Here is a 16,345-nt window from a genome sequence, read left to right on the forward strand (position 1 = left end):
AGCTCAGAAAGGCCGGCTGTATGTATTTTCCTAAAACTCATTTGCTTGAGCAAACCCAACCATCTTGTCAGAAAGCACCCGGAGCCACCCAGGGCATCGGCGTTTGCCATCAGAGCTCTGTGCCGCCTCAGGGGTCTCATGGAAAACCTCCTAAACCGGAGAGCATGGGTTACGTCTGCTCTGCTTCTCCTTGAAGGCCAAGTGTAGTTGGCCCTGCACACACACACGCTGGCCGTGGCTGGTCAGCTCTTTGAGACACGCTGAATCTTCACACCCACTGTCACCACCATTCTTGCTGCCGTTGTTGCTGTAAGGACAAGGCAGAAATGATCCGGTGTAACACTCAGGTCTGAACACTCTCCTCACGGCAGCAGGTTGAGTGTGTTACCTGGGCAACTGGAACTTTTCATTTTGGTGTGACCTCTGTATCCCGACTCAAAGCCCCAGATCTCTGCAAAGTTGTTAGAAAAGTTCTCCCTAAAGCAGAAACAAAGTTAAAGTGTTAGTCACTGAGTCGTGTCCGACTCTGTGACCCCATTGCCTGTAGCCTGCCAGGCTCCTCTGTCCGTGGGATTTTTCTAGGCAAGAATACTGGAGTGGGTAGACATTTCCTTCTCCAGGGACTCTTCCTGACCCAGGGATTAAACCCAGGTCTCCTGCATTGCAGGCACTCTTTACTGTCTGAGCCACCCGGGAAGACCAAAACATCTGGGTCTTACAGGGGGCACCCAGATTGAACCTGGGCCCCCTCCTTGGGAGTGCGGAGTCTTAGCCACTAGACCGCCAGGGAAGTCCCTAGAGCAGAAACAAAAGACCTGGGATTTTGACATCTCTGCTCCACTTGCAGAAAGAACCCTTGCATCCTTTTCATGAGGGTAACATCGGTGTTCCAGAGATGGCAATGGCACCCCACTCCAGTACTCTTGCCTGGAAAATCCCATGGACGGAGGAGCCTGGTAGGCTGCAGTCCATGACTGAGCGACCTCACTTTCACTTCTCACTTTCATGCATTGGAGAAGGAAATGGCAACCCACTCCAGTGTTCTTGCCTGGAGAATCCCAGGGATGGAGGAGCCTGGTGGGCTGCCATCTCTGGGGTCGCAGAGTCGGACACAACTGAAGTGACTTAGCAGCAGCAGCAACATCGGTGTTCACGATGTTTAAAGTCTGAGATTTTCCAAGTGTAAGATGAAGTGGGTCTGAAAATGTGTGTGACGGGGCCAGTGGATGGATCCCAAGCCAGCTGTGCAGGGTGAGGCTTCGGCTTCCTTCCCACCTTCAATACCCAGAGCCCCGAAAGGGAGAAGCCGGCAGCAACTGGACGGTATTTGGGAGGAGAGGTGCCGGAGTGTTACTAACAGACAGGGCACAAGCAGTGCGGGGCACAGATGGGGGAGGGGAAGGGAGGGAGGGACCTGGCTGCACTGTCGTGCAGAAGAGGATTCCAAGGATGGTTAAGAGCAACAACCAACCAAAGAGGTCTTGGAAACTCCCGAGAGGCCCAGCGGACGCCACTAGGCAGAAACCCAAGAAAAAGTTATGCCTGCTTTCCTCCAAGAACACTGGTAGTCCACGGCAGACAGAGACAAGGGGAACTTCTAGAGTGCTTCTAAGATGAAGCATCCTGTGGAGTGGAGTTACTAGGGGATAACAACGAAATGTCTTCATCCGGACTGTTCCTCCATGACCACTGTTACCCTTCCTGCTTGCAACTGGGGTCAGAATTAAACTGGAAAATAGCCTAAAGTGACTTTTTCCCCCCTTAGAGACTAGGTTATTATTTTCTGTCTCTACAGCTCTATTTCCTTTAACATTTTATTGTTTAACCCCCATAGAAATTCACATTTTTAAATTTTCATATTAGAAATTTTTATGTTGGAGTGTAACTGATTTACAATGCTGTTAGTTTCAGGTATATAGCAAAGTGACTCAGTTATACCTTTATCTTTTTCAGATTCTCTTCCCATATAGCGTATTGAATAGAGCTCCCTGTGCCATACATAGGCCCTTGTTAATTGTTTTATAACATACAGACATGTATCTGTACCTTAAGTCCAACCTCCTACTTTATCCCTACCTACCATCTCTCCCCTTTAGTAACCATAACTTTGTTTTCTAAATCTGAGTCTGTCTCTGTTCTGTGCACAAGTTCCTTTTTTAAAGAACCCACATGTAAGTGATACAATATGGTATTTGTCTTTCTGTCTGGTTTACTTCACTTAGTATGATCATCTCTAGGTCCAACCATGTCGCTGCAGATGGCAGTTTCCTTCTTTTTCACAGGTGAGTAATATTCCATTGTATATATATGCACCACATCTTCTTTATCGACTGACTTTGAAAGAGACAGGGAACTACAGAGAAAATGAATTTTCTCAGCAACAGCAACGGGCGTGACCCATCACTCTTGGGAAAGAGGCTAGTCTGAGTTTCTGAGGTCATGGAGCAACTGGCAATTCGTTTAAGGGTGGCCATTCCCACCCCTTTCCCAGGCTCTGCCTCCCCACCCTTTCCTCCAAGATAGTGGTAGTCCAGTCCTCAAGGGAGGGATAGAGAGAGAGAATCAAGAATCAGGTAGGAGCCATGAAGAGTGGGAAGCAACCAGGAAAGCTGCAGTGGTCAGTTCTCCATGGACACACCCCACCCAATCTAGAGATGGGGCTTCCCTGGTGGCTCAGTCGGTAAAGAATCCGCCTGCAATGCCGGAGACCTAGGTTCCATCCCTAGGTTGGGACGATCCCCTGGAGACAGGAATGGCTCCTCACTCCAGTATTCTTCCTGGAGAATCCCATATATGGAAGAGCCTGGCAGACTACATTCCATGGGTCACTAAGAGTCGGACACGACTGAGCACACACACACACAATCTTGAGATGGCACCTCAGAAGCCAGAAGATGCTCACTCAGACCCAGGAGTGAAGAGCTGGCAATAATCAGGGGACAGCATCTGAGGTCAGTCACGATAGCAGTGACTGACGCACCTCTTGAAAGCGGTCTGAGGCTCCAGTTTTTTACAAGAGGGGTGCCTGGGTGATCCTTAAGTGTTGCTGTTGTTGTTGTTTTTAGAAGGCCATCAATGGCTTGCACCCAAGTGACAGACCTAAATGAGCCTTCAGGTTAGGATCCACATTTTACCCCAACACCAACTATGGCCAAGAGTTCTGACCCGAGAAGGTTGTGCTCCACACTGAGGACTGCTGGTCTAAAAAATAAGTCAAAGAGCCAGAGACTTTAGGTCAAGGTGAGTTTATTGTCCAAATAGCATAATCTAATTGCATCCAAAACCATTTTCAAATCCATCTTTAAGCTAGTCAGAAAAACAGGTTATTATTTTTAAAAATCACTTAACACTGAAAAGATAGGACCTCAGAAAAGGCAGCTTGACTATACCATGCCACCATCATAGCCAATACAACATTTTTTTTCCCATACTTCCTAAAAACCTTCCGTGTATACTGATCATGCTGCGTTAGCACTTGCTTGCACGCCGACCAAATAAACACCCACACCTCTTATAGAGTACATGGTGAGAGATTAACATTGACTCGATATGGCATCACACTCGTTTAAAGCAAAAAAAAAAAAAAAAAATTATAATAATAATAAAAGAAAGTCCAAGACGAGAAACTGTAACTGAGAGAGAGAGATCTGAGGTACATGGTACAAGGGTAATGAACATAATGGAAAAAATCCAATGGCCCCGTGACACGCTGGGGATTTCAGAGGTGGTGAGCAGTAAGAAATAGAACTAAGAAGAAAAAAAAAAAAGAGAGAGAGAACTGTTTAAAAAAAAAAAGGATAGGCATCTGTGAAAATACACTGGCTACTGTAATGGCTACAGTCAGTAAGGCACTTTTTTCCCCCCAAAGAAGGCTGCAGGCAAAGGAATAAATGTGACAGCAAGAGCATGCGTGTATAAGTCTGCCGAAGGCTTCCGGAAACCCAAGCCAAGAAACGGGTCTGAGGGCCCACGCAAGTCTAGAAGCAGAGACACCGGAGGAAAGAGATGGTTCTGGGTTGTTTAGAATCCAGAACCAGGAAAAGCTGGGTGGGATGAAGAAGCCATAAACATCCTAATGAATTTCCCGCCTTGTTTCACACCAACGGGTGACGGGAACCATGCCGAGCCCACAGCTGAGGAGCCTGCGTTCATTCTAAAGCTACAGGGCGCGTGTTGGGTAAGGGACTTCACCGTCTCAGCACTGATTTCCCTTTTAAAGCTATTCTTGGGGTTGGACTGTCTCAAAGATAAACACGGAGGAACCCTTTTGGCTTAAAAGCCAGCTGGCTTACTCAAGATTTCCTGCTCATTCTTATCTCCCGTTCCCACTCTACCAATAATTCTTTCTTGAACTAGAAAAATCAGTATATTTACATGATATAAGGTGCACGTCTATTTCTTCTCCCAGCCCTGTCCCCCCATGGCCTGTGGGGAGAACAGTCTGCTGCCCTCTTTGAGAAAAAGTCATCCAGTCCTGCCGTCCTCCTCAGCGGGCAGTCCCAGGGCTCCTGGGGCCCTTGGGGGTGGGCAGCAGCCTCCTCGGAAGGGAAGACCCTGATGCCTACAGCCAAGGGCCGCCCCTCCCGAGTCACACGTGCCCGACTCAGGTGAGGACAGGAGGCAGAGCAGGGCCTCCAAACAACCCACAGACCAAGGGGGACCTGGCTGGGGAACACTGGCTGCTCAGTGGGGTCGGGACAGTTCCAGAGGACAGCCTCCGTGGACAGAAGCCCCTTCTCTCGGCTGGAAGGGGGGGTGCAGTCTGCTGAGGCACCCATCCCCTGCCCCCACCTGCAGGCTTCTCGGCTGCGATGGACAACCCACGTGGAACTGACTTATGCTCAGCATATATTTTTGGCATACGAGGATTTTCACCCCCTAGGATTTGGCCAAAACAGGGGAAGGAACAAAATTTGGCCGGCAAGGGGAACAATCAGTCCCCACTGATGGAGAAAAACAAACAACCAAAAAAAGAAAAGAAAAGAAAAACATAAAAGAGAACAAAGTAAAGGAGAGATACAATGACAACAAGGTAGGAAAAAAACCAGAATAGGTTTGGAACCTCCTTCACGGGAGGAGAAAAAAAAAATGCACCTGAATGCCTCTGGGACAGAAACTCCTACCGAGGAAACCAAGATCCAAGATCCAAGGAGAGGGCACGAGACAGTTCAACAATGCCTGGGCCCGTCTTCTGTTTAAGGAAGAAGCAGGCAGGAAAGCAGAAACTACGTAGCACCCTTCCTAGCTGCAACACTAGGCACGAGGAGGAAAAGGAGAAAAAGCTAGAAGGTCCCGGGGACCCCTAGGGCTCCAGGGAAAGTGGAGAGTGAGAGACTGCGGGGGGAGTCTGTTGGCCTGTATCCTTCCTTATTTCTCTCACTCGCTGCTTCTGTTTGAGCTGAGCAGCTGGTCACTGTTAGAGGGATCTGTACCTCCCTTTCTCTTTAGGTTCCAAGACTCTCAAGAACTCTAGGGCTCATGCTTTTCTCCACCACGCAGACTCCCCCCGACCTTGGGGCCCAGAAGAACGGCCTACGCGGGATGGCCTCTTGATAAAACACAGGCCGCTCAGCCTTTCTCCCCCAAACCTCAGAATTCACTGCCCACTGGCCCACCAGGAATCCTGAGCATCTCAGGATCACATAACTCACCGAGTCCTGAACCCTTCTAACCCACGTCAACGGAGCCTGACTCACCTGGGATTCCATCTCTGGGCAGAAGCAGCCTGCCCACCTGCCTTCAACCACCGATCCGATACTCACCCCGACCCGTTTTCCCGATCATGCCAATTCAGCGCACTATTTAAAACCTGAAAACCATTCAGTGCCACTCAGCGAGGACCACGCCCTTGCCCCAGCATTTTGCCTGTCACAGGCCAGACAGGTGGGAGCAGTTCCCATGGCAACCCTGCCTGCCGCAGGTTCAGACCTAGGAAACCCTCTGAAATCGTCCTGAAGGGGGGGGCCCAAGGGGCTGCCAGCGTCCAGGAAAAGAGAAACTTGCCAGAGAGAGAAACATGCTGAAGGAAGGGAAACTTCCCAGGTGAAAGGAGAACTGGAAGCAGGTGTGCTTTAGAAAGGCCCGCCTGATAAGGCTCTCTGAACAAACAGCCTGTTCAAATGGCTGGAACCCAAGTGCAGATGCTGCGTGCCCAGCACACCGCATCACTCAGCGCTGTGTGTCGGCCTTGCGGGGGAGGGGAAATCCCTTGGTCCAATTGCATTTTTTCCATCATGATGAGGATACCGGAGTCAGAATGGAAGCCTGATGACCTTCAGCACTGAAGAGGTCCCTGGGCATGAGACCCTGGGGTCAAGCCCCCCACCTTCCATCAGGGAGAGGCTGTGGCCCCTTCCCCCCTCCGCCTTCCCTAACTGATGGGCTCCCAAGCAGAAACTGTACGGTTGTGAGGTATTAATGAGAACAAAAATGTGAACCATTTTCTTTCGTAGCTATTGATTTTGTCCAGTAAACCTGAGGTAAAGAATACTCTGTCTTTGAAGGATGTGATCAGAGAGGGAAAAAAAAAAAAAAAAAACCATGAATACGCAACCAGAAGAAAACACACTATGTATGGAAGAGGGCTTTTCCAGTACGAAGAACTCCTATCTCAACCAACTACTTCAGGACTTGGAAATTTAAGCAGTAAAATAATATATTATAAAAATGTTTATATAATAGCAGCACACTCGGTGAAACATTACAGCTAGGTACTGTTAATGTGGATAACGATGAATGATCTTAGCTTCTTAGCAGCGCAAAAAAAAAAAAAATAATAAAAAACTGAACATAATAAAATGAAAAATAAGAGACCCCTTAGATTTTTCTCCATCTTAAACCCTCAATACTATGAAACAAGGCAGAATCTGCGTATAAAATAATTCTTCAGAGTAGCCCTGTTCTGATCTTATTTTTTTTTTTACTTAAAAAGGCAAATATTTTAATAGCTTCATTACCTGTCAATTATAATTGTGCAAAAAAAAAAAAAAAAAAGTTGGTGCTTCAACCTCTCTGCTAACTGAATGCCTCTAAGACGTGGAGAGGAAAAAAAAAGTTCAAGTACGCTGAATGCAACTTTGCAATGAAATCAACAACAAAAGAAACTCAACGGAAACGGGAACAAAATGTCACACGGATGCCCCGCTGTCTGTCTTTGCACCAGCAATCATGTTTCTTTCCATGTCCAAAGGGGAAGTACAGAGGTGGGAATTAAGATCCTTGTGTGCCATCAAAATGGTTACAGATCTCTGCTTTTAGGAATGTTGTCATAGGGATTTTCGCGGAAGGGGATGTGTCTTTTGAGTCCCCGGAGGGGAACCCAGAGAGTGTCGGATACAGGACAGCAACCTGACTCGGGGGGGGGGGCGGGGGGCAGGAGGGGAGGGGACACAGGAGGAGGAAGGAGGCCTCTGCTCTGTATGATTTGCATAAACCAATCCATCTACCCCCTCGGGAACAATTTTTCAAAGTGCTTTTCGAATGGAATGGTTTATACCAATGCTCACCTGTGGACCGGACATGCCAATCAGCACCAAAAAAAAATTAGGTTTTTTTTTTTTCCTAATGAGGGATGCCAAGGTCGCATTACTCTCTTGAACACCTCAGGAGGAAAAAAAAAAGTTCTAGATCCCACCCTGGGGCTCTGTCTGCCTCCATTTCACGGAGTTTGGGGGATGGCCCATAGCTAGATTGCCCCTTTAAGATAAAAATGGGGTGGTGTCCGCAACGAACCAAGTTTGGAAGAAGAAGCAAGGTATTGAAAAACATGAAACCCAGGATCCAATCACCTGTGTCCAACGGGCAGAACAGAACATCTCTTTCAGGTAGCAGCTACTGCAGACAGCAAGACTTGTCACTAGAGACCCAGCATCGCTTAGCAACAAACAGGTGGTTGGGAGTCGGGCGCTTCTCCATCCAAAATGGTTCGATCGCGCTGAGATTATTTGTCACTCCCTCCCCATCCTGTCCCTCCTTTATTTCTAATTCCTTCTCAAGTTCATTGCTTCGCAATCCAATCCTGCCATACGTGGCATCCGCAGTTCTTCCAAATTCCCCACGGGTGTATATGTGCTAGTTCATAACATGAAAAAAAAAGTCTCTAACTTGTTCCCATAGTGCAGGCGTACATTTTTCTCTAGCTACTCTGCAGGTTTTCCTGTAAGCATGTTACTATGACTTTTAACATCATCAAACAGTAACTGTTGGCATATATAAGGGATTCCCTTCTGTTGTACTTCAAATAGGCACCAAATGCTTGTAATGATTTCGTTTTTATAGGACCTTTATCTCTCACTTCTAAAAGATCTTTCAATAGGATCTAGGTGGGGGCAGAATTTTTTTTTTTTTTAAGTTTCATCCTAAAATGTAAGAGAACCAAATACAACCAGAGAGAAGGAGAGAGCGGATTGGACGCACCCCTCCCATTTGGCCCGCCCCACATCCTCACAGGTCGATATCCCGAACATCTGTAGGGGTGCTGGCTTGGTCCAGCTCATCCTCCGACTTGGATCCATCGCCCTGGTCCTGACGGTACTGCTGCAGGCTATTCAGCAGCACCACCTCAATCTGCTCCTGGCAGGCTTTGAGGCAATCCTAGAAGGAGAAGCATCGAGACCAGAGCCGTTAGCAAGGGCAACAGGGCACAGAGCAATCAACAAAGAGAACATACACGATTTGAGCCCGCCTAACTCCACACTCCAGCAGGTGGTGGTGGTTTAAGTCACGAGGTCGTTTCCGCCTCTTGCGACCCCCTGGACTCCAGCCCGCCAGGCCCCTCTGCCATGGGATCTCCCAGGCAAGAATCCTGGAGTGGGCTGCCATGTCCTTCTCCGCTTCCAGTAGAAAGAAAGTCAACATGTAAGGAGGTGCGTCCTCCTGGTGGCGGGGGAACCACTCCCAGTGGGGTCCACAGGCCGGCAGCATCTGCAGCACCTGGAAGCTAGTTAGAAATGCGATTCTCAGCCCTCTCTGAACCAACTACATCTCAGAATCTGCACTTCAGCAGAAGCCCAGGCAGCGCTGGCCAAGGCGAGGGGCCATTTGCGGCCATGCAGGACCTGGTAACTCAAGGACCGGCGGGATGCTTCCTGCTTGGGGCCACTGCCTGGTAAGGAGGAAAAGGGGAAGGTGAGCCCTCCAGATAGTGTGACGGAACTAGACCACCTGAGGGGCAGATACAAGCGAATGGACTCAACTACACTGAGCCTCAGAGCCACTGGCTCAGAAACAAGCCAGTTTGTCTCTCCACTTATTTACCGTTTCCTTAACTCTCATAAAAAATACAACAGCATGTTTGCAAAGTTCTGGACGCTTGAGCCGTCTAATTGGGGAGAAAGCAAAAAGAAAAAGCTGCGGCACTGCTTTGAGATTAGTCTATATTTGGTAGGGAAGATTCAGGGTGTGTCAGCCCCATGCAGAAGCTCCTCTAAATTGGGTGACATTGACACAGCAGGAATTCATGGGTGTCATCAGGGTGGGACGGTGGTTGGCACTAGCAACCGGGCTGTGAGCTGAAGTCACTGCTCATAGCAGATACTGGGTAGGCCAAAAGGTTCCTTCGGCTTTTCCTGTAAAATGTTATGGAAAAATCTGAATGGACTTTTTGGCCAACTCAGCATCTCCCGACCTCTCTACTCATCAAGACTGGTTTCCTGGCACTCTCGTAAACGTATGGAAAATATGTGAACTCCACTCTGCCTGGGTCTTTTCACAGTTTCATGTATGTTCCCGCCGTGTTTGCTCCACCATGCAATTTTCACTGCCCAGAGGTTGCAGTCTGCCAAGCACACAAGCATTATCTCTATTTTCCAAAGATCTAAAATAAAGTTGGAGCTCCCAGGAAAGTTTCCATGCCCCGACATTTTCCTTTTGTATCTCTCAGCCACCGTACGCTGTTAAACCACAACTTTTTAGGAAAATTAACATCTGGAGTGAGACCAGCCCAAGCGCTGAGAGCAGATATGAAATACCACTCAGAATGAGTGAAGAGGGACAGAGGGAGGTGGCATCTGCTGTCCCCACAACCAGACTTGTGGGCACCACTGAGTTATTCTCCTTCTCTGTCTTTGGTTTCCCCATTTGTAAAGTAAGGCTCAGGAGACGCTCACAGAGGGAGGATCAGTTGCAATGTCCAGATGAAGCCCTAATCATTCATTACAAAGTGGAAGTCTTGGAAATCTGAACAAATTCCTGAGGTTTCTCTGAAATGAGGTACGAGTGAGAATTTGCTCAAGACAGGTGAGGGGCACAGCGGAACGGGCACCGGGGATGGAGCGTTCAGCAGGGATGCAGACTCTTTGCGAACCCATGGACTGCAGCACGCCAGGCTTCCCCGTCCTTTGCTACCTCCTGGAGTTTGCTCAAAGTCATGTCCATTGAGTCGGTGATGCCATCCAACCATCTCATCCTCTGTCGCCCCCTCCTCCTCCTGCCCTCAGTCTTTCCCAGCATCAGGGTCTTTTCCAATGAGTTCACTCTCTGCATCAGGTTAACAAGGCAAAAACTGAGGACAGTCCAAACTGCTCTGGATGGTCCCCTAGGGACCAGCTCTCCACCAACCCTGTCGACTTTCTTCCCTCCGAGACTCTGTTTCTGCGTCAATGCAACTGCCACCCAACAATATGATGAACCCAGGATGCCGTGATCATTTCTGCATTAGCCACACCAGCAGCTGAGATGGGTGGTCCTCTGAACATAGGGATGCGGCTCCAGAGAGCTAAGCAGCTTGATAGGGGGCCATGGACAGTCTCCCTGGGGGTCACCCAGGTGCCTGCTCTTCCTGGTATTCAGGCTTCCCTCCCAGCAGCCTGAGACCCTAAAGGAACAGTTCTGAGAAAGTCCTTCGGGGCAGGCTGGTACACCGGGCAGTCACTTCTACAGGACTTCAAGATAACACAGGCATCGAACATCATATTTACCTAACTTGCAGCCCCAAACTTTCACGATTTCCTGAATAAAATCAAGAAATATATCACACAAAACCCAGACTCTCCTTCCTTCAGTCAATGTAAATCACTTTTGACAGTGGCCAGCTCTTCCTCTTTGATACTTCTTACTTCGAGAGAAAAGGAAGGACGGTAGCAGTTGCCGCAAAAATGAGGATGGAGCAGGAAGCGAAGGCTCTCAGGGGTCAATTTTGTCCCCCTTCCTGGGAAGCACTCTGAGGTCTACATCTAACCCTCCTCTGGTTCCACTGCTGACAGCATCTGAGTTTCAACTGTGGGATCTGTCGCTCTCCGCGAGATGAAAACCTATCTGAGGGCAAGAGCTCATTTTGCATAAAGGATGCTGAAGTTCTCCTATGATGGAGGCACAAAGGTAAGAAATCGGCCTCCCTCTTCCTGGAGCACAGAGCTCATGCCCTACATTTCTTTCCTAAAATTTTTTTTTTGGCCATGCAGCATGTGGGATCTTAGAACCTGAGCTCTCCACAGTGGAAGTGCAGAGTCTTAACCACTGGACATCCAGGGAATTCCCCACTCCCTGCATTTTAACATCTTCCTTCAGCATCGCAGGAGCCCTTCCCCTTTGTGGACTTCCTAAGGCTGTGAATTTCCTGTGAGCTGCTGGAAAGTGAAGTTGGAGGGAGGATGGGCTGGTGCCCCTACCTGCAGCAGACCAGCACCCCCACCCAGTCCTGCCCAAAGGGCTCTCAATCTCCCCAGCAGGGACCAGGGTGGAGGGTGTGGCCTAGAGGGAGGAGGCCAAGACTATAGATGGCAACAGACAAATAGATGGGGGAACAAGCTGCAGAGTCTGAAGGGAACAAGAGGCAAAGCTGAAGAGTGATGTCAGTGTGTCTTCGGGCGGAGTTCTTAGAGTGACACAGGCAGATCCTTACAGAATCTGAGAACAGGGGCTCTGGGGCAGGGGGAGCTGTAACAGCCAGCGGCCCTCACTTTCCAGCTTAGGGAACCGAACTGGAGCTGGCTCGTCCCCCAGTCACATGTAGTCAGAAGTTAACCCTGGCCTTCAGAGGGCAAGCTTCCTATTCCAGAACCCTCTTCCCTGTGCAACTCTCTGCTCCTTCCAGGCTCTAAGGAAAGACAGACCGGAGAATCTCCAGGAAAGGCAGACACAGCCCAAGAGTGGCCTGGAAACCAGCACCCGCCCCCAACCCCGCCCCACCCCACCGCAACAGTGCCTCGGATAAAAAGATGCCCCAGGGCCCTCTGCTCCTCGGCAGCCTCCAAAAGCACCAGCCATTGTGTCGAGATGCCCCAAATTAAGCTGATTAGAAGGAGAGCCATAATGCTCGTCTGTCAGCCTGGACAGGTGGCACTCCCCAGCGCTGGGGGTCGGGCAGGCCTCCAGCCCCACGAGGCTGGGCCCCCTCCCCCCGCCTGACGCGGCCCCGGAGCCCTGACAGCCGCGTTTGTGATGCCGGGCTCCGTCCCCCCGGGCCCCGACTTCCTCCGCTTGCTGGCTCCAGCCCCGCGCCCTGCACCCTCTTCGGCCTCGGTGAATGGGCTGCGGAACTGTTACCATCGGCCCCCAGCGTCGCTGCATCAGGGCATTGTCACCACACACGCACTGCACTCAACAGGGGGACAAAGGGCTGAATGAGCCCCAGACCCGCGGCCAAATCAGGCACAGACAACTTAGGAAACTATCTCATTCTTCCTTTCTTCGCAGCCTGTTGGGCTTATTTCCTTGAATACCAAATGAGGCCCGCAGTGAAAATCAGGCAGGCGCGCAGGGAAGCCTCAGCTCCAACTCTGCTTCCTCTGCCGCCCTGCCCCCGCTTTCCCTTCCTCCAGCCACTCTTCAGGAGGCCCCTGACCGCACAGACCCAGTCCCGTCCACGAAAGACAAGTCTGGGGAACAGAGGGGTCTCTGGGAGAAGGTGTGCTCACGAGGGCTCCGGGGACCAAGATGACGTAAGTTGCGTCCAACTCTGTGTGACCCCACAGACTGTAGTCTGCCAGGCCCCTCTGTCTGTGGAATTTTCCAGGCAAGAATACTGGAGTGGGTAGCCATTTCCTCCTCCAGGACAATCTTCCCGACCCAGGGATCGAACCCCCATCTCCTGCGTCGGCTGCACTGGCAGTGGGATTCTTTAACATGGAGCCACCTGGGAAGCCCAGTCTTAATCGCATCGCCTCTGGCACTGAAGGTGCGGTTTTGTAATAACCCACTGACAACAGGATTCTAATATGCCAGGACGACCCTAGGAGAGTGATGTCCTGGAACTTCTCTGGGAGCTATTTAAGACTGAGACAGAGTCTTCCAATTCAGGGGACCTGGGTTCGATCCCTAGTCCAGGAACTAAGATCCCACATGCCTCACAGCCAAAAAACCGAAACAGAAAACAGAAGCAATGTTGTAACAAACTCAATAAAGACTTTAAAACTGGTCCACATTAAAAAAGAAAATCTTAACAAAAGAATGCAACAGACTTTTGGTATAATCTAGGTATAATAGGGTATATACAATGACAAAATGACTTGAGTCTATACCTGTTCTGTTAACTATCTTCCGATAACTTCACATCTTCAAGGCCTGTGAGCCCCATTCTACTTGCTCATTAGGGATTTAGGGAACTGGTGTCATGTGACAGCGAAGTGACTCGCTCTAAGAGAAAGCCAGGTAAAACTCGAGGGACCCTGACATGCTAAGTCCTCTCTCACTTTCCAAGAGACCTGGGGAGACCAGAGCAGGGGAAACACACTTGACATCCACCTGCCAGCCCTTTGTCCCCTTTCCCTTCCTCCCACCACCCCAGCATCATTCCCCGATGACTCTGCCAGGGGATACAGAGAGAAAGGACTGAGTCAAAGTTGGGTCTCGTTCAAGAGTCTATAGACAAGTGAACAAGGAGATAAAGGCGGGCGCCAAGCAGAGCAGGATGCCGAGGGGACGGAAGAGGAACCCCGATTCTGCCAGGGAAGTGGCCCAGTCGGTTCTCCCTTCGCAAGCAGACCCCTGGCAACGGAAGCCCCGGTGGACAGTCCCCCAAAGCCAGCTCGGCCTCTCTGGCTGGTGTCTGTTTTTAGCAACCCTCATGAGTGGAAGGAAAGACTACTTAAAATACACCACCCTCTGAGACTTTTATTCCCTGTAAAACCGTCAGCCTTCTCACTCAGCTTTCTCTTTGGCATGAGGCGTTCCGGTTTATTTTGGCAACCAGAGCGAGCAACAGAACACGGCTTTCTACGGCCGCGTGCGTCCCTCCTATCAAAGCTCACTGCCGCCAGCCAAGGAGCTGGAGAGGGGGGTCTGGCCGTCCTGGGGTAGGGGAGTCGAGGGGACCCTCTTTCCGCAGCCTGATCCTTGACAATCCATGGGGAGAGGTTACCATCAGCTGGTCCGGGATCTCCAGGTGCACAGGGCTGACACACAGCTTCGGGGACTCTGGAGTCAGAGGCTAGTGCACCCCAATTTCCTAGCTGTCTGAGCATCAGGGCCAGTGGGGCACGAGGTGGTCGGAGCACCTGGCTTCCCCGTGGGAGGACTCAGGGCAAACCCCTGGGCCCTTCAGCGTGGTCCGAGGGTCTACCTCTACAGCTACAACTTTTTGTGAAGGCAAAACATTGGGTTGGCCAAAAATTTCACTCGGGTTTGTCCATACACTCTTACAGAAAGCCTTGAATGACCTTCCTTGGCCAACCCAGTATACGCCACCTAACACTGAGCATCTTCAACTCTTCTAAATGCAGTGTGTTAGCTTTAAGTTCCTTCGCTGTGTGTGTGACCATCACCCTCTCCAGATCTTTACATCAACAACCACTCTCCCCCGTCCCCCACCCTCTGGTCCCTGGGAACCTCTATCCCACTTTCTGTCCTTATGGATTCGATTACTCTAGGTAAGTGGAATCATATTTGGTCTTTTTGGTATCTGGCTTATTTCACTTTACATGCCCAAGGCACATCCATGTTGTAGCGTACGTCGGAATTTCATTTCTTTTTAAGGGTGAACACTAGACCACGGCATGTACAGACCATATTTTCTTTCTCCGTCCCAAGGACATTTCCTATCATCAAGTGATGAAACTTGATGCTTTTCCCTGAGTTTCACGTTAGGCCCAGGCCCAGAGAGTCCTGCCTGCGGGCTGATTTCCTACTATGCCTCTAGTTCCTCACGCCTGCTTAGCGTCCATTCATTTGCTCTTCATCTGCTGGGAGTTTAGGTGCTTTACTGTTGATTCTGCACACACTCGCTGAGTTCCTTGAAGACAGGAAGCTCATCTTTTATTTTCCACGTGTCACCCACCCCCGGACTTCTCCCACGCTTGTCTCGGGTCTGTGCCTTGCTCACGAGGTGACAGCCTGCACCAAGGACTCTCCAGATTATGACTCACACGGTCAAACAAACAGCATTGTAAAAAAAAAAAAGCTAAAGAAAACCCAGAGCTAATGATCTCAATCTGCAACCTGGGATCGTGAGCGGGAGCCCGGAAAGCAGGAATCTGAAGTCTCACCCACAGGGTGTGGGCACCGCCTGGGACCCTTTCCCAACTGGGACTCCAGACTGCAGTCATTCAGGACTTGCCAGTGCTGTTCAAGTCTGGATGCCGGTATCAGCCCAAGTAGCGGATGCATTTGCTGTTACTTCTCCCTACTGTTTCTATTTCTTTTAACGACTGTACATTAAAATTCCCTAGAGAGGGAAATGGCAACCCACCCCAGTATTCTTGCCTGGAGAATTCTGTGGACAGAGGACCCTAGTGGGCTACAGTCCACGGGGTTGCAAAGAGTCAAACGCAACTGAGCAACTAATATTTGAACACTTGATACTGAAATTAAGTCAAATATCCTCTATTAAATATTGTTTTAAACAAGAGCCCTCCAGAGAATCCAGACTGATGGGAGAGAGGACTCAGTGCCCAAGGACAAACACACACAACAGCCGAGGCACGGGGACAGACATGCCCCAGGAGAGCGGGAGCCAGGCCCCGGGGATCCCAGGTGAGGCCGGGGGATTCCTGGGGTCTCCATCAGCTCTCTGAAAGCCTGGTCCACGCATGCTCGGGATTTCACACCAAAATGTTACACCCCCAGACCCACTGGTGAGACTGAAGCACATGTGTGCGCCATCTCCATCAACAGCTGCCCTTTTTAGAAGGAACCTTTAAGCTGGGGCTGCATTCAGTTGACCTAGTCTGAATGGCCTGGCTAAATACTGTCTGAAAGAGGCTGGCAGCGTCTCCAGTATGAAGTGAGAGACTGGGTCGCGGGCACAGCCCACGAGCTCCAGTGACACCCTGGGAACAACCTCTGTCCATCTGAAGCCACTAAGGGGGTGACAGAGAGATGGGGGAAAAGGCTAGAGACCCCGTGGGGCCATCAGACCGTGAGGATGTATCTATAAATATCTGCAGGAGGTTACAATGCCTGAAGAGGGGTC

At 50.1% G+C, this 16,345-nt stretch overlaps 1 protein-coding gene across 1 annotated transcript in view; it reads right to left on the reverse strand.

The window, feature by feature from the left end:
• Positions 1-3,229: 3,229 nt before the first annotated feature.
• CCND2 (cyclin D2) overlaps positions 3,230-16,345 on the reverse strand; it is a 28,296-nt gene continuing 15,180 nt past the window's right edge. Inside the window, exon 5 of the mRNA XM_019961681.2 lies at positions 3,230-8,592. Within this exon, the coding sequence (XP_019817240.1) occupies positions 8,443-8,592 (150 nt within the window). The 3' untranslated portion in view covers positions 3,230-8,442. The remainder of the gene's footprint in view (positions 8,593-16,345) is intronic.

Source organism: Bos indicus, chromosome 5, assembly GCF_029378745.1.
Source record: "Bos indicus isolate NIAB-ARS_2022 breed Sahiwal x Tharparkar chromosome 5, NIAB-ARS_B.indTharparkar_mat_pri_1.0, whole genome shotgun sequence".
Taxonomy (NCBI): Eukaryota; Metazoa; Chordata; class Mammalia; order Artiodactyla; family Bovidae; genus Bos; species Bos indicus.